At 32.0% G+C, this 21,646-nt stretch overlaps 1 protein-coding gene across 1 annotated transcript; it reads left to right on the plus strand.

The window, feature by feature from the left end:
• The first annotated feature begins 10,630 nt into the window (after positions 1-10,630).
• Positions 10,631-15,330, plus strand: LOC111368583 (E3 ubiquitin-protein ligase rnf8-B-like). Its single transcript, XM_022989917.1, has 5 exons — positions 10,631-10,962; positions 11,720-11,870; positions 11,960-12,026; positions 12,129-12,363; positions 14,808-15,330. Exons 1-5 carry the CDS (start codon positions 10,871-10,873, stop codon positions 15,016-15,018), a joined length of 756 nt encoding a protein of 251 aa, XP_022845685.1. The 5' UTR covers positions 10,631-10,870; the 3' UTR covers positions 15,019-15,330.
• The last annotated feature ends 6,316 nt before the right edge of the window (positions 15,331-21,646 follow it).

The following is a 21,646-nucleotide window of genomic DNA, read 5'->3' on the forward strand; positions in this document are numbered from 1 at the left end:
GAAATTCAAAGCTAATCAAACTTGATTTTGTAATTTGACTTTTTCATACTATAATATTCAATCATCAAAAATTTGTCTTAGATATTTTTACAATCTTTAACAATAGCCAAAAGTCATATTTTGTGTCTTGATCACAGTTTTACGTCTTTGTGACTTGATTATCATTGCTCCATCTAGGTGTCACACAATCAATATAACTCGATCACTGCAACTACGCCTCATGTATAACCAAGCGTTATCTTGAAATTAGAAATTGTCATCATCTTCGATGCAATCCAATAGTTTGAACCATGAAATTTGATACTACTTGTTGGAAAAAATCCCACCTAATGTAGTAGAACAAAAAACTAAAAACACGAAAAGTGAACTAGAGAGAGAAACATGAATTAAAGGTATGACAAGTCGCTAACGGACAACATGAGAAGAAAATTTTATTAGCTAAGAAATCACGATGCAATACTTTTTCATACTCACAACTTCTTCGGACACAAAACTAGATTATTCACTGTATGTTACAAACATGTTTATCATTTTTCTGTAATTTATCTCTCCATATTTTTTTCTAAGCTCTCAATTTTTAACGACGTGATTTCATGTCACCTTGGTGCTAGGCACAATCAATCTCAATGCAACGCCATGAATTTAATGAAAAGATCCCTGTACTCTTTTGGTAAATTTTTTTCTCATATTCAAATATTATTTCCTTCTACCATAAGAGTTCTTTCCATGTTTTTTCCCCCTTTTTGTCGTGAGATAAGAATTCTACTTTACTTCCCACAATAAAATTCTTCAATTTAAAAAATTTGGATCAAATCATTTAGTATGCTATATTCTGTACAATGAATACATAGACTTTTAAATACTTTAATATATTTCAAATGTTCTTCAATAAAATAATATTACGTGTAAGTTCAAAACTGTTAGGTCTAAAGGTGTAATTGGCGATTCTGTGGACAAAAGGACTAAATTGTAAATTTGTAAAAGTCAGGAACTCAATTGTACAATGTTATAAAAGTCAAGGACTTAAGGTGCAATTTAGCAAAGCCAGATTGTAGGGACTAGGGTTTGAGTGTATGGTTCAAGTCAAGGTCGCGGCGCCGAAAGTTCACTAGCTGTTCGCTCTGCCACCGCTCGAACGAGAGGAAGCAGAATGGTCGTCGCTCGCCGCTCGATGTTCGCTCGAGTGAAGTGGCATCACTCGCTGTTCGCCCGAGCGACGGTGTTATATGGAAAATCGTATTTCTGGAAAATTTGACACGGCCTAGGACTCTTAATTGCCTCAAACTATAAATACAAAGGCCGTAAACGTGAAAGAGATATTGCCATATTGTGCTTTACATAGATATCCTCTTCGATATTCTCTCAAGTGATCCAAGGCAGAATTGAGCAAGGAATTCATCCATAAACACTTTATGACCCGAGCAATCCATTGTTGGGGAAAACATCATTATTTGTGAAGACAAAACACCTGGACTTCTTCATCTGTTGAGTAAAGGACTCTCTTATTAGGAAATTGAGAGAGGTGGACGACAAGCGCAGGAACTGGACAAGAACAAGAGGTTCTTGGAATTCCACTTGGTGATACAATCAGTTAAAGATCAGGAGGCTTATTGGACAGCAGACTGGGCTGCAGGAGGTAGATCGGGAAGCTAGCAGAAGACTAGCAGTATCTACAACAGTAGATCGTGAGACTGGAACAACGGATCTGACTTGGTACAGAGTTCGGCATAACTTGTACTGGCTGGATTGGTATAGTGGAAACTACTGGTTTGGTCCCGAAGTTTTACCCACGTTGGGGTTTCTTCGTCATCATCTTGTAAGTTAGTGTTGTTACTGTTTTATTTTTGGTGTTGTTACTGTTTTATTTACTTTACGCAAACCGACAATTCAACATAGGCTTAATTGGACGTGTATGTTTAATCACCTAGACAACAATTAATTTGTGACTTGTTACAATTAATTGTATTAATTCCGCACGTAAGATCAAACGGTAAATTGGAACGTAAACTTGGTAACGCTAAAATTTGAATTTGACATAGTAATGTATTCCTGTGAATTTTCAAGTAGTTGTAAAACGTTCTCTGAACTTTCAAAAACTTTTTCTTATTTTTTAACCACGCATTATCCATCAAAATATTATTCCAAAATGCATTTTGACAAAAACAAAATGAGGCCCAAACATACTATTTTAAGTTTAAAAAGTTATACATATTCAAAATGTCAATAATTTTTATTTTTTTTATTTAATAAATGAAAAAAAACTTAAGGAACGTCTGCGGAGGCCCACATAATTATTTAATGAAGCCTCACTGGTTGGCCCAATTGAAAGGTAGGTTGTACACGATTCATTTGTAACAGGCCTTTTCTAGTGGGCCCAGAAACACATTAGGAAGTTGGAATATATGATCTTAGTAGCACTGTTTCTTCTCAAATAATATTGCAATTATTGTTCCTCATATTCTACTCAGGAGCCGACCTAGGACGGAAGTCCAGTGGGGACGAAACCAAAGAATTTTGGAAAAAAATCTGAAAATCTAAAAAAATTGGAGAAAAACTGAAAATCTGAAAATTGAGTGGGAAAGGCCGTCCCCACTGAACTTCTAGTAGGTCCGCCCCTAATTCTACTCTTTGATGCTTTATGGCATTTCCAATGAAGGAATTTTTCAGAATGAAATTTACAATGTCCACAATAAAAATGGCTTTGCTTCCTAATTTTTGTTAGTGGGGACTGCGTAGAGTAGCGGGGCTTGGACATGAACACAGTGGTGAAAAAGAAGAAGAATGAAAAGGTAATTTAAAATTAAAAAAATAAAACTAATAAAGAAATATTTCTCTGAATTGCAATATGAAATTGAAATTGAATAAGATAGTGGGCGTTGTACATTTAAAATGGCATTGTGAAGCAGACAAAAGCATCAAAGTCATTGTCCCAACATGAATCTATAATGAGTTATATGGAATGATAAGAATGAAGAAAACGTTAAGTGATGTTGGACAGCACAGGTTTGCTTGTACCATTTCCTACCCTTTCAACTATTCTAAACTCCATCAAATATCCCTTTCCCATTCATCCCTCTTTCACCAATAACCTATAAATCAATAATTTCCTTCAACACCCCCCTCCCCCACATCAAAAACCAATATGGCATGATAATTAGGCCTTGTTTGGCCCTATTTTACAAACTCATATTTTATTTTATTTTTCCAACTGCATGTTCTCTTGATAAACTTTGTATCTAAACTAATATTTTTTTCTTACTTTAATTAATTCTTATCAGCATTTTTCATTTAACAAATAAATGAAGTTAATCGGTTGACTTGATTGAAATATATTAATTAAAATAACTTAATTGTGATACAATATAATCAAAGGACCCACTTTTATCTTCTTACCTACTTTGGAGGAGCCAAGTGAATGTGCATTCCCTACCTTATCCATATTCCCATGGGACCAAATCGACTATAATCTTGAGCTGAATGAATCCGTGCATATTATTATTCAGGGACATACGTTGTCTCTGCTTTGTGTAGAGGTGTTAATTGGAACAATCATGTTACATGTACATCATGTTTTACATTATTTTTTTACAATGTTTCAAGTGACAGTATACTATTGGACAGTTTTTTGACCCAATCACCACTTGTCATATTAATATTAATGTCAATTAAGGAGTGTACCGGTGACGTTTTTCTAATTGGAATCCCACAATTTATTTCTAATTTTATTATAGGGTTGTTTTATTGCAACCATAATTTTTATCTTGTTATACCACATTTTAATTGCAGTTATGTTTTTCAATCTTTACTCGTTGTAGCAATTATTTCCTTAATTTTTTCGTCAAGTTTTTATTTTCAACATTTTATTATTAGTAAATCTCGTCACTGATGATGATTTATGTTAAAATATTTTATATACATGCTTTGAAATAAGAGAAAAATAATTTTTCATACTTTTTTTTATTATTTTTTTAAATATTATGGAAAATTAAGTAGTTATAGTGGTTATATACTATTTCAACTGATTTTTTTGACATAAACTATTATTAAATACAAAATGTGTTAATTAATAAAAAGTTTGAGTATAAGAATTTCATAAAAAATCATTATGAACATAAATGCTATAACGAGTAAAAATTGGAAAGATGTGACGGAAAAATAAAAATTGTAGACTTATCGTATGAATATAGGGCCTGTTTGGGAGCGATTTTTCCCCCCAAAAAATTGATTTTTTGACCTTTATTTCACTATTACAGCCGTCATATTTGACTTCTTTTCAAGTAAAGGCTTAATGTCTTTCGTAACATTTTGATGGAAAATAGTTTTGATGTTTTGATTATCTATACTCACGCAAAAAATAATAATAATAAAATAAAATTTATGTGACAAGCCCGTCAGTATGGAAAAATGACAATATATGTGAATGAAAACACTATCAATACATTAAATCACAATTTTGTAGGCATGTATTATAAGAATAGAAAGAATTATAAACAAGCACAAAGACTTGACAAGTAACAACATAATTGATATGTGTGATTTCTACACCTATTCGGAGTGTCAAAAATGAATACTTGCAAGTCATTTTGATGAAATTACTACTTAATTTGGTTAAAAATCGATTGTCGTAGGATAAACTTGAGTTTAGATGGCTACAAATAATGGTAAAAATTTGAAGAATTGTAAATTTTGGGAACTAAATTATAAGTTTTCAGAAGTTGATTCGGATCGAGAATGAAAGTTTCAATATTATGAGGATTAAATTGTATGAAATTGAAGTTGAAGGACTAAAAAATACAAAAGAGGATCCAAGTTGACAAGAAGAAATCAAGGATGCATACAAGGAGGAAGTTGTGCCTCGCGTCTGCAAGGGCCAATGGCTGTTTGGCGGACTCCAGTGAGCAAAAGTGGATGAATGTGTAATCGCATGTTGTTCTACCTTTCGATTGCACATGGTTACGATACACAAAAATTCTTGTTTCATTCCTCAACTAAAATTCTTCACAAAAAGCAATTTTATCACATTTTAAACCTACTTTAGAGGTATAATTTCGTAATACCAAGTTTAAGAGAGAAAACGATAGGCAAGCAACATGAATTCTGCATTCCAATTCATATTTTGAATTTATTTTTTTGGATTTTGAGCAAAAAAGAAAGTGCAAAAGGAAATTGTCAAGAAGAAGTGAAGCGATTCAAGGAATCAACACTTTACCATTTTTTCTTCCTACATCAAGAATTCGGGCGATGTCTCGTATTTCAAACTGAATTCTTGTATTTTGGAAATGATTGGCTAAACTTTAGTCTCGAACCCTTTATCATGAAGCTTTCATATAAATATCAGTATTTTCAGGATCTTGATATTTGGTACTTGTTTATCTTATATAATTATTATAGACATTTTTCAATTGGTTAGCTACTAATTAAATTGTGTTGTGTTTGTTATTTAATTCAAGAGAAATAACAATAAATATAGCACGTTTTAACAACTTTTGTAGGGTCCGATAGGAGATAAAGATATATCAATATACCATGCAAGATTTAAAATGGACATTTTTGCATTTAATGCATTATTTCATAATTGCATCTTTTATAGATACTGGTGTGGCAACGTGTGTTGCACATTAGTTGGTTTAGTTGGGGTGAATGTGAAGTATAAGTGTATAGTGATTGCTGAATGAATACATAGAACAACTGTGTTGGTGCAGTGATGATGTGAAATAATTTGAATAAACACATATACTTATATTTCAACTCCTATAGTATGAGAAGAAAACGAAGAAAAAGTTGACATTTGTCATTTGGATCATTTGCCAATTGCCCAGCTTGTGCTTAAAAGTATCAGCTTTTCCTTCACTCCTCCCTTAAATCCAATAGCACCTACTTACTCGGTACTTCTACAAAAAAGTTCAACATACCCACAATAACGACAAAATAGAAAGAATCGGAATCATGAGAATTAGAAAGTAAAGCAAAAAGTTTATATTAGCAGAAAATTTTGCAAAAAAAATTTGGAGATAGTAAATAGGGTCAATGTTAAAGAAAAATACTGATTAAATCAACTAGATTGTAAGTCAACTTGTAAATATTTATTTAGCTAACTTAAAAAGTAAAAACATATTGATGAGTAACAGAATTGACCAAAGGATTATTCAGTAATATTTCAAATGGTACCTTTAAAATATTAACTTGAGCTTGTGATAAATCAATGCCTCTATTTGCACACCCTGAATCATAATCATAAAAACATTATAATACAAGTTAACAGAAAAGCATGTCTATTAAAAGAATACATAAAATTAGACAAAAGTATTGCAATAAGAGGCAAATTTACGGTAGATACAGGCTGCAGGATCCAACCTTTATACTGCATGGTAAATTACATTACAGGTATGAAAAGTATCATGAGCTCTAACAACTAAAAGCTATTTCGGACTTGTTGTAAGCAAATATTGAATTTTTCTGCTTTAATTACTTGTCAAAAATATTTATTTGGCATTGGGAAAATTGAATAAGACGAAGTTTTGGTACTATTTTCGTGTTTGCTCATGTTTCTAATTCCTCTCTGTTGTGGGGAATTTTCTTTTGTTAAAATTGTTTAATGGTGATTGTTCAAAATCCAGAAGTTTTAGTTGAGTCTATAATTTCAAGGGTAAATAATTAATGAAGTGAATTTGTTTGAGCGAGAAACCTTTAAATATGAGATGAATTTGTTTATCCTCACATTCATCCGATCTTCAATTTTCTTTGAAAGTTCGGAAAAAAGAAATGACCAGACATAAGAATTGAAGAGAGGAATGGGTTGTATGAGTTCAATATTACACCAATTTCATAAAATCATTACCTTGAAGTAGGAAATTGAGGTGGCTAAAATTTTGGTAAATGTCCAGAGAAAGTTTACAATTAGGGTAGAGAATGAGAGAAGAACTCAATGAATTAGGGAACAATTAAAGTAGAGAATGAGAGAAGAACTCAATGAATTAGGGAATGAACCAAGATAGCTCCATGCAGAAATCATGTATTCTTACACAATCAATCAGAAGAAGAGCAGATGAATAGCTGAAAATAATGGGCAGGCAGTATGGTATTCAGCCGGAAACAATAAAAAAAAAAAAAAGTACACGACAAAAGATATGAGCGACACGTGTCCTAACATTCTTTCATGTGATTATATGTTTTAATTTACTTGAAAAAGATTGTTGAACAAAATAGAAACATTGATCATATAATTAAACGAGTGTTGTGATGATCTTGAGTTACGTTAAAGTGGATCAATAAAGGGATTTCTAAGTCTTAGTACTTTCTTTTAATCATCCTACAAACACTTCTTAATTGATTGTTAGAGTAGTTTATAGTTACAAAAATACTCATACAATTTGATTATGGTTAGTATTAATGATAACTAGGTCAAATATTCAGTACTCGAGGGAACAATATTTTACTATTTTATTACTTGACCATGATATCGTATGCTTGCTGGATATCAATAATCTACGAAAGAAGGTTTAGCAAAAGCCACGCGAGAGTTGCATAGAACCATCATTACCAAGTTCGTTGACAACTATATTCAAAATATTACAACACGGAAATCAATACAAAAGGACATACTAAGTCAACATAACTCTTGAATGCCCTCAGGCCTCATGAGAATATCTCCAATGGTAGTGTAAAGTTGGGTGTGAATTGATATCCGTAGAATCACCTTTACATCATCGTTATCATCCCAATGGATTAAAATTCAAATTTTGCTCAAATGAAAAAAAAAAAAATCTAAATCCCTTTTTGTCTCTTGTGGATGTTAAAAAATATGTAAACTTATATCTTTTTTTACTTTTTCTATTTACATTTCCTTTGCATATTTTCAATTGGAGACATTTTCGATCATTTCGAAGATATAAATCACGATTTAAATTTATTTTTCACTACGTTTAGAATTTTTCAAAAAATATTTATTTTACGTACATCTAATTTTCTAGATAAAAAATTATATTCCTAAGCCCCTATTTGGTACAATTTTTTAAAATTCATTTATTTCTAAATTTATTTTTAATCACACAATCTACAAATAAATTTTTTTTACACTTGGACTCGTAAAATTTTCTTTACTTTTTAATCATATAATATTAAGAAAAATACTTTTTCATAAAATCTATTATAGAAAAGGATAAAACCACACATCTAGGACCACATGGGCCCTAGACGTCAAGCACGGCGTTATAGAGAAATGTACATCGAATGTGCCCTTGTACACTAATGGAATGCCTTTGGTTTATAGGCAAATTGCACTATTGGTTCCCAACTTAATTTCCAGGTAGCGAATGAGCAAGTTACTCCCAATTTGTTAACAATTACACAATCAGTTATCAACAACAAAAATCATATAAATTTTTGTTAAACCATTGAGTGATGTCCACGCTTCTAATTTATAACTTTATATTTTGTTTTCCACCTTGGCTAGTATTCTAAAATTGGTAGCTACTCATGTTTCCATCTTGGGTCAATATTCTAAAATTGACGCTTTCTATCGCTACTTAGTGAATTATTGTATTTTAAACTTAAGGATCAACTTGAATTCTTCTAAAGTTTTAGGGGCCAATTTGCGAGTCAAGAAATATGTTAAGGACATTGTAAATATCAACAAGGCGCCCCGTGGACCGAAAGCTACCGCATCAAATCCAAAAACCGAACGTGGCACACACAAACAAACGATACATACATTATATATAGAGAGAGTTACATAGAGCTATCATTACGTAGTTCGTTGACAACTATATTCAAAATATTACAACTCCGAAATCAAGATGAAGGACATATTAGGCCTATGTAACTCTTGAATGCCCTCGCTACCTACGACTATTCTTTTGCATTTTTAGAAAATATTTATTTACTTAAATCTAATTTTCTAGATAATGATTTATATTACTTAGCTCCTATTTAATACAATTTTTTTAAAATTCATTTATATCTAAATTCATTTTAAACTTCACGTTCTCTCAATAAAATAATTTTGCTTATGAACTTATTATTTCTTACTTTTTAATTACACATTATTCAGAAAAATCACTTTTCATAAAATAATTCTAAAAAAAAAATGTGCATCAAACATACCTTTGTAAACTAATGGAATGCCTTGGATTTATAGGCAAATTACACTATTGATTCCAAACTTAAGCCCCGTTAATGTATTATAGAATAGTAATTGATAGAGAATGTGTGGTTAAAAAAAAAGAAATTTTTTTTTATTTACGTTTAATATTATTTTAATGAAGAATGTATGATTACAAATGAATACTGTAGAAAAAATAATAGAAAAAAATGGAGCTCAGACAAAGGCTTAATTTCAAGGTAGCGAATTGGTTACCAAATTTTAGAAATGAGCAAGTTACTCCCTAGCTTGTTAACAATTACACAATCAATCATCAACAACAAAAATCATCTAAATTTTTGTTTCATTGATAATAACCACCTAAACTTTTGTTAAACCATTAAGTGATGCTCACGCTTTTAACTTTAAAAGAGCATACTTAAGAGACTATCTACTTTTAAATCGCATATTTTATAATTTAGAGGGTATCTATAGATTTTGAGAGTAAAATTTTTTAAATACTACAACAGCCCCTTTATATTTAGTTACTCCCTATAAGTATTTATTATTTTTTTCGCTCACTAATTATTCTTCAAATTATTATATTATTTCTTTTTGTTTTCTTTGTACATACTAGTTAGTTGGATCACTACATGGAGTATTAAAAATTGCAATATTTTGAATACGTTTAATTATAGAAAGTAAATTTTGGAGAGCCAAATACACTCGCTATTTTCAAATGCTAGTTTGAAGAGTCTTTTGAAGTACATTTTAAATGTGTACTCATTAAAATAAAGAGCATTTTACTTTTAAAGAACCTCTTGAAAATGAATTAACATATTTTGTTTTCCAATCTTGGACGAGTATTCTAAAATTGGAAGCTACCCATGTTTCCAATTTTGGCGCTTACTATCGCTACTTAGTGACTGATTGTATTTTAAACTGATCAACTTGAACTTTTCTAAAGATTTAGGGGGTCAATTTGAGAGTCAAGAAATATGTTAGGTACATTGGGGGACCAAAGATGCAATTTTCCAAAATACACGGGCAACAATAAAGCAAGTGGAATCGTAAATATCACCGTGGCGCTTCGTGGACCGAAAGCTACCGCATCGAATGCACTAAATGAAGAAAGTGGCAGACACAAAGAAACAATGTAAACACTATAATATACAGAGAGCAATTATGGGGAGATTATTTTTGGATAAGAGCGTCACATAAATTTGACTCTACTGGAATATATTTATTATTTATTCACTTTATCTTTATCCCAATTAAAATATTAAAAATAATATAACTAAAATAATTATATTATAGCCTGTTTGAATCCCATTAATTTTTTTGTAATGTATTATGAAGTAGTAAATTGACTGAAAATGCATCGTTGAAGAGAAAGAAATATTTTTAATTTACGTATAATAATATTTTAATAAAAAATATATAATTAAAAATGACTACCGCAAAAAAATAATAAAAAAAATTGCCCTTGGCTCTAACAGTGTGTGTCATCAACTCCCATCCACGTGTCCGTTTCTTTTTCTCAATCCGCTTTGAAATTGAAGAGTGAAGAGGAGAAAACAGAAAGAGATTCATCCAAAGTTCTCTACTCAGTCAGTTGTTAGTCTTCTTTTACGTTTCTAGAGAGAGAGAGGAAAATTGAGGGTTTTGATCTCGATTTTTAATTTCTCTGTATCAACAAATTATGAAAATTTGTTTTGGGGCACAGTGATGAGTGTTTGATTCTCCAAAGAAAATAAATTAAATTTTATTGGTAAAAAGAGTGGTTGAGAGATGTACATAGGAGGCGGCGGAGCTCCAAAGCGGAATTCTTTCAAGGATTCTCTCAAGGTTCTCGAAGCAGATATTCAGCACGCAAATACCCTGTAAGTAATTTTATCTCTCTCTATCTAACCTATTTTTCCTTTTTATTTATTTTTTGTTAGAGATTTTTGAAAGGGGTTTTTTATGATCGTAAAATTATTTACTTCTATTCTATGTTTTGTTTTAATTTCCCAGAATCAGTAATACTTTATCTTGAATTCCTATATCTTTAATATTGTGTTTCGTACTTTACTGACTAGTGGTTATCAAATTAGTGGAAACAAACATAATTAATAATTTTTAGAAAATAATATAAAGATCTAGTAGTGCACTTGATTAGGAAGTTCTGCAAATGATGATGGTTTTTGGAGTACTTTAGTGGTTACTTCAATTTGGGATAAAGGTATCTTTTCTATATTCAACTGGGAGTTTGGCTTTTAAAGTTTCCCTTTATTTTTTATGGCAAATTTGTAACATTACATCTTAGTTGAATTTCCTTATGACAGTTAACAGGAAACAATATTAAAAGAGAAATTCACAAAAAAATTACCTGAGCGTGTCAAAATTCAAATGATTGTTAAGGCAATGAGATTACAAAAAGGGAACTCTCTTTTGGAAGAGATTATTATTATTATTAGAACTGTTGGTTATGTTATTTGATTTACTAGCAGCTTCAACTTTATCTCTGTATTCTTTTATTGGTAATTATTACATCAGCTTGCTATGCACTGGGGTAGTTGTTTGTATAATCAGCTGGCTCGATCATTTCTCTTGAACTTTTCCCATTGTCGTAACTTGAACCTGTTATTGTTATTGCAGGGCATCGGATTTTCCAAGGGAGTATGATGGTGCATGCCTACAGATGAGAATCTCATACAGTCCAGCAGCACATTTTTTCCTTTTTCTTGTACAATGGACTGACTGCCACCTTGCAGGAGCTCTTGGACTGTTGCGAGTCCTAATATACAAGGTTGGTACTTGTCCGTTGATGCTCGTTTTCCTGCATAAGTTTTGCTCTCAATCATTGCAAGCAATTGAACATAATGATTTATCACACAGGTTTATGTTGATGGCACCACAACTATGTCCATGCATGAGAGAAAAGCAAGCATTAGAGAATTTTATGGTGAGTTCTGCAGTTGTTTACTGATTTTACAGTCTCAAGGACACCAAGCTTGGAACTAGCATTTTCTGCTGCATCTTATATTTTGATGTATCTTGTGATCAGCTGTTATTTATCCCTCTTTAATGCAACTTCAAAAAGGGGTCACGGATTCAGAAGATAAAAAACAGAAAGCTGTATGCTTGGAGAGATACAGAAGAAGAGATGAAGAAGAATACAGGCAATGCACGGAATTAGATATTGAAAGGGAAGAAGAATGTGGGATTTGCATGGAGACAAACAGTAAGATTGTCCTGCCAAACTGTAACCATGCCATGTGCCTGAAATGCTATCGAGAATGGTACTATATGTCTCTATCTCTGCTTCCTCTCTTTTTAATTTGTATTTAAAATAGCAAATCTAGTTTTTACTTCCCAAGTATATATATTAAATTTTTAATTCATTAATGGTCTCTATGGATGTGATATATGATTCGGCTTAGTACACTTGATTAACTGGGAAGGAAACACGACAATTTCCGCTCAGGAGGAGAGTTCATTTCCAACTATATATATGGGGGGAATTCTTTTGTAATTTTTTTCCTTCTTGGTTAGATCCCTCTTGACCAAGGACTCGCAATTGTACTTTCTATGTTGGTTCCCAAAGCAGTATCTAGACCGTCATACCATCAAATTTACTTTTCATCTTCTGCTGTAATTGCACTTTCCTTTGTTGCCAAGTGAGATTTACACCTAACGCTGGAGAGGCAAATGGAATATATGGACGCTTCCTGGAATCGTTCTCATTATTTTGCCCTTGCTTGAGCCCCATTTTTTCCATCTAAGTACATTCTTCATCATTGATTTGGTCCCAATTCAACCATACATTCTTCAATAAAATAATATTACACTCAAATTCATGACTTTTCTTTATTTTTGAAACCATACATTTCCTATCAATACATTATTCAAAAATGCATTTTTTGATAGAATGGGTCTCAAACAAGGGCTATGTTACTTCCTCAGCCTCAAGTAAAATTTCAAGGATACAACTATTTTTCACCAATGTGTTCATGATGTAGGTATAATGTCAATTTTCAATGTGAGGACATCATGCTTCTTCCCCTTTGTGCTTTTAAAATGGTTCATAGTGGGGTATGAGGCCTATTTCTTCAGGTTTTATGTGTGAATTGAAAGTGGAGAAATATAAAATGCACATGTGCTCGCTGATTTTAGTATCATGCGGATTTGTACTAGGAAGAAATAAATTAAAGATGGTGGTGGAATACTTTCTCTGGGATTTTTAACTTTTTTAAGTTTTATTTTTATTTTTATTTTTTGGTTGGGGGGGGGGGGTTTACTGTTACTTTTGATGGGTGAGGAGGTGGAGGGAGAGGGAGTGAAGGAGTCTTGTGTTGTGCCTGATGGATGGTGGCATCTAAACAAACAGGCTAGGGATGGATTGCACAATTTCAACGAAGAAAAGTGTTGCCGTTTTATCTTTTTATTTTCAAGGTTGCTTAAAAAGATTCTCAAAGTTTGTGGTGTTATATATGTTTTTTTCTTCTGCTATTTTATGCACATAGCTAGTCCCCAGCCCAAATAAAAGAGGATAAGGATTGCTCTAAGTTGATAAACAACACGGGACTTTGTCACATCTTATTGCAAGAAGATATTGAGATAAAATGTGAATGCACTACAAGGATAAGAAATGAAAATGGATAAATGAAGGGGAGGAAGGTATCTGTGCCATGTCTTAAAGAAGCTCATCTAGTCATGTTCCAAAAGCCATGCAAGTCAGTGAGCAAGCTAAGAGGGAGAGTTAGACTAAAATTAACATTACCTTTTGCAGTGGAAAAGGTTTAAGTTGAGTTTGATATATCGAAAAGCAATGAACTGCAAGAAATGGTGGTTTAAATTTATTTGCGAAAATACTTTTTTTTTTTTTTGGTCTATAAATGTATATTTTTCTTTTCTTCTTCTTCTTTGGGGTGGTGGTTTGGGGGGTGGCGGTGTCTTGATTTTGCTTGTAATTTGTTTGTCACTGTTTCTGAGGGATGAGGTTTCTATGAAAATAGGTCCTCTTTCTGCAGAGAGGGAAATAGGAGGTTGATATATCTGTCAAGTGAAAATTTGAAATTGCACAAATAGTGTTGAATTTGTCTTCTGTTGCTTCAAAATGGCGCTCTAAACGTATGAGTTGCTTTTATATATACACCTCCGCCTGTGGATATTGGGACAATTCCATTGCATACCACTTTAGCCTTTTGTATTTGGGCTTCAAATCTTGATCACATTTTCTCTGTTTCTTTGAAAGCTTGAGTGCCATTATTATATGTCCTTCCCAGTTTCTGTCTCCTTGTTTGGGTAAGGTTCCTTTCAAGTAATTAAGTAGGTTTTAAAATAAACAATTTTTTATTGGTTAAAATTGGAAATACATTATTATTTTGAAAATAAAATAAGAGTTACTTCCATATGCAGTAATTTTTTAACTTGAAAGTAAGGAAGAAGTAACTTGTCCAATCATTCTTTGACATAAATATTTACTTTAATATTAGACGAACATGCTCCAGTACAGCCGGTAGCTGTCCTGTTCTGATCTCCCTGCTGGGTTGGATGAGGCAGCTTTTTGCCCAAGGTCGTATTATCCAGGTTTTAGCAGACATGTAGGGATGCTTACACTATGTGATGTCGATACAAACCTTTATACTTGGCATTATGTAATGGACCATTGTGTATTTATTCTCCTGAGATGAAATTTGAAAAAGTATTAACACGATTGATATGATTGATATGCTTGGTGCAGGCGTACGAGATCAAAATCGTGTCCGTTTTGCCGGGATAGCTTAAAGAGGGTAAACTCTGGTGATCTATGGGTATTTATGGATGGCAGAGATGTGATAGATATGGTGACTATAACGATGGAAAATCTGAGGAGGCTGTTCATGTATATAGAGAAATTGCCCCTTGTTGTTCCAGATACCCTTTTTGATACTTATGATACCCATCTGAGGTAACTAACTACTATCGTCTGGGGGATGGTCTTCGGGTGGCTATTAGTTAACGCTCTGGATTTCATGTGGAAGCAAGAAATAATCTGTGGAGACCTAGATTTAGAAACTCAAATGATGTTATTTGGCTTATGATGAGAAACCGCCTGGCTTTATTATGTGGCAGGGTTTGAAGCTATTTTATGGGAAATGGAACGAGGTTAAATGTGTATGTAGAAAATGTGTACATGCTTGTATAGTTTCTGTGTGGATTGATGCTACCTTAGACAGTTGAGTTTATATTTGACAATTAATCGAAACAAAACTTGGTGTTTCATATTTTGAGTGACACTCGTAGCTCTTTGAAAAATCGCATGCTATGAGTTTCAAGAACCTGTGCTTAATGCTTATTTGTAGATTAAAATTGATTTTTGGTGCCAATATAATTTTCGAATAAAAGTTGGAGTGATTGAACCGAAAAATAAACATGATATGAAGTGTGTGCGCTTAATAAATTCACGTTGATGACATGGAAACCCCAAAAGATAAGTAGTCTGAACAAAAGGCACACCAAATTTTTGCTGTACATATTGGATAACTATGTACTGTTTCTTACAAATGGTAACATGACAATTTACCTCCACTGCGTGCTTCCACAGAAAGAGATGAGAGGAAAGAATAAATAATTTTACTTGGCGTACGCTCTTACGATCTCCTCACAATGAGGATTTACAATTTTTTAATTCATGTGGGTCCCCTCAACATGTGAGGGGGTTTTACACAATGGTGTACTAATGGTTTTTCTCAAGGATAAAGGGAGAATGTCAGTGAAAGAAAAGGAAAGAAAGGGGAAATGATTTCAGAAGGAAATGGGAAAACTTTGCACTTCACATTTGTCGAAAGAAAGAAAATTTTCTGACCATAGTACTGTTCCATTTTAAAAATTAAATTGACTATACAGACCTTCACTTAACGATGAAAATGAACGGAAGGACGTTTTGCACAATCAAATATGTAATTAAAGGTAAAAATGTTAAAAGAGGGGGAGAGAGAGAGAGATGTTTTACATAATAATATTGAAAGATATATCCGTTATGTATTAATTACCCTTGTAAAAGAGTATAGTGGTCATTAGTCCATTTTACCCTTTTTACGTTATTTTCTAGCTACCTCTACTGACTACTATTGAAAGTTGAACTTGAATTGGGAAAAAATGAAAAAGAAAAGAAGAGTAAAAAAAGGCGGATTTATGCGAAGCAAAGTAAAAATAAAAAACTCAAATGGAAAGTACGAGAAAAATGAATATGCTTTTCATGCTGTTTTCTTGCTCTCTACTATTTCAAAGTTGAATTTTAATTTTTTACGTAAAAAGATATTTTTTTTTATTTATTATTATTTTTCTAGTTTCCTCTACCATTTCAAAGTTGAATTTTGATTGGAAAAAGAGAAATTTTATTAACACATCACAGGTGTTCAGACGACCTCGTTTCATTCTTGAAACAAGAAGAGAAAACATAATAGATATGTCTTAAGATTAATGCTCGCTTATTTTTAACTTTAATCAATTAAACGACTTATTTAATATGTATCTCATTCATTTATGATTTATCCTTATCTCTGTGGGACCCTACACTTATCCAAATTTTGTTGCATCTTAACACTGCCATACAGTATTTAATATATGAGTCCAAAGGTTTCGTTTTTCATATACTGTATCAGATTTAGGCATGGGCTTCAATTATTTTCTTTTTATTTATGTATTTTTGGATTAAAAAAAGTTATGGGCTACCATTTATCAAGAACCATCCAGCAAGGTTCCTTTTCTTTTCCAATTTAATTTTTTTTAATATATTTAAGATTTCATTGTCACTAAGTTTTGAAACGTTTAAATTTCAAGACGAGGTTGGTCAACATATTGGGCGAGCTTGTTTACTTTTGGACTGAGTCTTTTGTTAACTGCCATTAATTTGAAATTACAAAAATGTGGATGTTCTTCACAACTTAAGATTTGCCTTAAAAGTTCTGAAAATAATATAAAAATTTGATCAAATTACAGTTGAGAACTCAATTAATTTCTTCCTTGAGATAAAAGAAAGAATCTGGTGCATAATAAATTAATGGGGGTAGGACCAAAGATGTTATAATCAAAGCCTTTAATTTGAATGAAAAAAAAAAGGAATAAAAGATGTGTCATTTTAAAAGATTATTTAACGAACCTTTTAGACAAAAAAAATTACTAATAGGGCCACTTTTGAAGCTTGTAGACAAGGATTCGTAAGAGGAGAATCTACTTTACAACGATAATTTGGCGCGCATTATTATTATTATTATTATTATTATTATTATTATTATTATTATTATTATTATTATTATTATTATTATGCAGATAATAATAATAAAATAAAAATTTCCTCCCATGATTGTGCCTACGAATATATTGGAATCAACAAGATTTGATGATGTTTAAGTCAAATATTAAATTTACGTCTTTAATTTGCAAAATGAATAGTTCAATATACTTGCACGAAACGGCACTCATACATAGAGAAAATCCGGTATTAGAATAGTATTTGATGCCTAACAGTGTGATAAATTTTCTGACTTAAATGGTGAAGGATGGAATGCTCATCTAAAAATTGCTTTGATTTCACTAAAAAGGAAATAAAAGATTTCAGTTTCACTTTTCGTCGGCTTTAAATGAATTTCCATGGAAAATGCTCTGTTAGCGATTTTGATGGCGGACCCCCCAAGCGCAGAAGATCAACGATCGAGGTATTTCCACCTCGGCCTTGGATTGGAGCCCGGAATTTAAATCCGAGCTCTGTAGCACAGTCCAATTTCCATCAAGGAAAGAGAACCCTTTTTCAGTGGGGGGAAAATGGCCGGTCGCCTTGTCCCCACCGATCCTGAAAAAAATGTTATAATAATAATTATTTTATTATTTTTTATTATTCTGTGGCTCATGAGCTCTTTAAATTTTGATGGGCACTGATGATGATTTGCTGTCTTCCCTTGAAAAATGGAGTGAAGAATATTCTTCAACTTAGAACGACGACTATTCAAACTTCTTGAAATATAGGACTAGTACCATTTAAAGATTAAATCGTGTTATTTACAAATTTTAAATTATTAAATAGAGAAAATAAATTATTATTTTAGCTTCAACAATAATGAAAGTTGTATTAACGGGTATATTGGACTGTGTTACAGTGACAGAAAATCTTTGACATACAGGACGACCGACACTCACAACACAGTTACACAGGGGGGCTCACTATTTTTTTTTTTAACTTTTAGTTTAGACTGGACCTACGGCACGTGAGAGGCTGTCCCCGTCTCTCTCAAAAGTTTTCTGTCGCAGGGGCTTAGACCCAATAAATTATGTTCTATCATAAAGAAAAATGATTTTCCCTTTTCCAAGACATGCCCTTTAAGCAAGGTTTTACGTATTTTCAAGCTTTTAAGATTACCTAGTGTCTTTTTCAGCATGACTACAAATAACTAACCGATGTTGTAATATAAACCAAATTCAATTGACGAATTATAGTTTAAGATAACATTAATTTCATACCATTTGTTTATTTAAACATAACTTGTTGATGTGCCAGTATTAACCAAAATTTCTTCAAGTAGAATTTTAATTAGGGCATGTAAATAAAATAGTGGGAATGTTTATGAATGAAATAGTGGGAATTTTACGGGTCCTTTAATAATAATGCGATATCTAAAAAACCGTTTTAATGCTTTTCACTGAATAAACAAAAATTATTTCTTAGACTATTATTTTTTTCAAAAATGCTTCAATATTTTTATTTGAATAACTATATTGTAGAATATAATATGGAGGGATTCTAGTTGTGATTTCATCTCAAATGAGTACCCAGAAATTTGATAATTGTAATCGAAATGCTTTTTTCTTTGAAGGTGATAGATAAAATAAATTCATTTTCCAAATTTATAAATAATTTGTATCCTTTATGTTTTATAAAATGAAGGTGTTGAATGATAGATAAGTGGAGTTTAAATAAATAAATACTACATATTATCTTACTTCTTAAGTATTTTTATATTTTTGTAGAGAGTCATTGATTTATAGTAAAAAATGAGATGTCTATTGTTTTATTTCTATTAGGATACTATTATGACCGTGCACTGTTCATTACTTTGCCATATATAAATGTATTGAAAGCCCTCCTGGGGGTCTAGCCCTCTTTCTCAACTCGAGTCTTAAGTTCAACGGTTTTCATCGTTGACGAATACCTGCTTTTGAGTATCTCAAATCAGTGTATTTGTTGATTACTTTGAAAATAAAGAGTTTAAATAATACTTTGTTGTTGATTTGTAGGTAGAAGTGTTGAAAGGATTTTTTTAAGTTACATTATTGTTAAAGGAGACGCAAGATGCAAAAAATAAAATAAAAAATCGCATACATATTTTAAGCATTACCAATATCATGTTAACGTGTGCAAGAAAAGTGGTCAATGGGGGTATGTGATATTCAAAACATGGAATTAAGGATGGTTTGTGCAATTTCAAAAAATAGAGGGATGTTTATGAAATTGTTACAAATATCAAGGAGGTATGAGTAAGTTAAATTAAAAATAGGACAAGTTTGTTTAATTTTTTAAAAGATAGCGATCTATTTGAAATCGTTATAAATTTTAGAAAGATACGTGTTATTCAAATTTCAGGGAGGTATGCGTCATTCAAACTTTGAAATAAGGTAGCTTTGTGTAATTTTTTGAAAGGCATGAATGTCTTTGAAACCGATAAACCTTGCGAAGATATGCATTATTCAAATTTGAAAATAAAGGAGGTTTGTGTAATTTTTAAAAGTGATGGCAGATCTCTTAAATTGTCAGAAACCTCATATACCATCTCCGTAATTCGCCCTTTCTAGATTCGAGTAACTTGTAATCAGTCAAGCGAAGTGAATGAAAAGACAGGAGAATTTCACCTTGGGTCCCAATCTTTTCAAAAACGTACACTTAGGTCTATCCCCATGGTACATTCTGTGCAAAAGATCCGTTATTAATCATGTGAATAAGAACAACAGGTGAAAGTTGAAACATATATAGTAGATTCATAAAATGAATAAACACAAAAAAAAAATAATAATAATAACAAATAAAAAAATTAAGAAAGAAAGAAAAATAATTTTCACGACCCAATTGGAATTTCAATGAAAATGCATGCATACATATTTAGTATGTTAAATTGAATAATACAAATATAGAGCCTGTTTGGGCCTGATTTTTCATCCAAATAATTGATTTTTTGACCGTTATTTCACTATTCTAGCCGTCATTTTTTACTTCTTCTCTCATAGGTGGACCCCACTTTTCTCCTAACGGTCAAAAAATCAATTCTCAAAATCACTCCCAAACAGGCTCATAATTTTTTCATTGTATGATATCTAACGTGTTCTTACTATCTTATTATAAATGCTATCTTTATCGCGTCCCGCCGGACTCTCCAGAGATCAATGCTCTCTCGACCCTTGTCTTAAAGAGCACAGGAATTTTACAAACACACACATATACTCAATTTAGATAAACCACTCAATAATCATAACGGTCATTTTAAGTGACCAGCACCACGGAGGCTTGTATCTGGATCCTGAAGCCCGGTCCGCATGGGTCCGGGTTACAGCCTGGGGAGTTTATCCCCTCACCGACGATTTTCTCCCTTTTTGGTGTAGCAGCTGAAATTGAAAAGGCTTTTCTCAAATGAAAATCCATACAAAATACTTTAAAGGGAAATTGAATTCGTTTAACTTTTTCACTTAAATAAATTTTTTAGTATAACCTCTTTGGTCCTACCAAATTGATTACGTGAGTAATTTGGTTTCTTTATAGTTTTTGAGAACTTTAGGCCCCTGTTTGTTGTTAATTAAAATCGAAATTTTAGTGTATTTTGATAAAAATTAATGAAATGTATAATTGAAAAGTTGTGAATTTAATGATATATATATGATAAAAATTAATTATTGAATTTGATTTAAAATTTTAATTCAAATAAAACAAAACTAGCTGACAAATCAACAACGTACACGTTTTGCTTGTTATCGAATCAACGATAGTTTGTCAAAGGCTCAAAGTCTACTAACATATTAGACTATTTAGAAAAAAATGGTACAACAAGCTCGTCCAACATAATTTATTAAAAAATGTCTGCAAGTTTAAAAAATACTTACGGACAACTCAATCTCGTCAAAAGTGACATAAATAGACGAAGAAGTAACGGAAAAGGTTGATAAAAGCCCACGAACCGTGCCTTTTCAAATCCAAAAATATTATAAAGAGAAATTTACCTTAAACCAGCTTTTTAAAATTTAATTTCATTAATCATCTACTATTATTTCAAAAGTCACACTACAACACACTTAACGTGTCTCTATAGTCGACAAAAATATGGATGACATTGCTACGCTGACGCCCTCCATTTCAACGATGACAAAGAAATTGTCCCTGACACTACCATCGCAACACCAAACACAAGATTCGAGCCTGTGAATGACACTGAATAAGAGCTAGAAACTAGCATCTGAAGAAATTCCCTCAGATGAAACTTCCAACCATGGTACTCACTAGCTCAAGAGTCCAACCTAAATGGATCTAAACATTTCCCCATTTTACATCAAATTTGGAGGAAG

Source organism: Olea europaea, chromosome 19 (genome assembly GCF_002742605.1).
Source record: "Olea europaea var. sylvestris chromosome 19, O_europaea_v1, whole genome shotgun sequence".
Lineage (NCBI taxonomy): Eukaryota > Viridiplantae > Streptophyta > Magnoliopsida > Lamiales > Oleaceae > Olea > Olea europaea.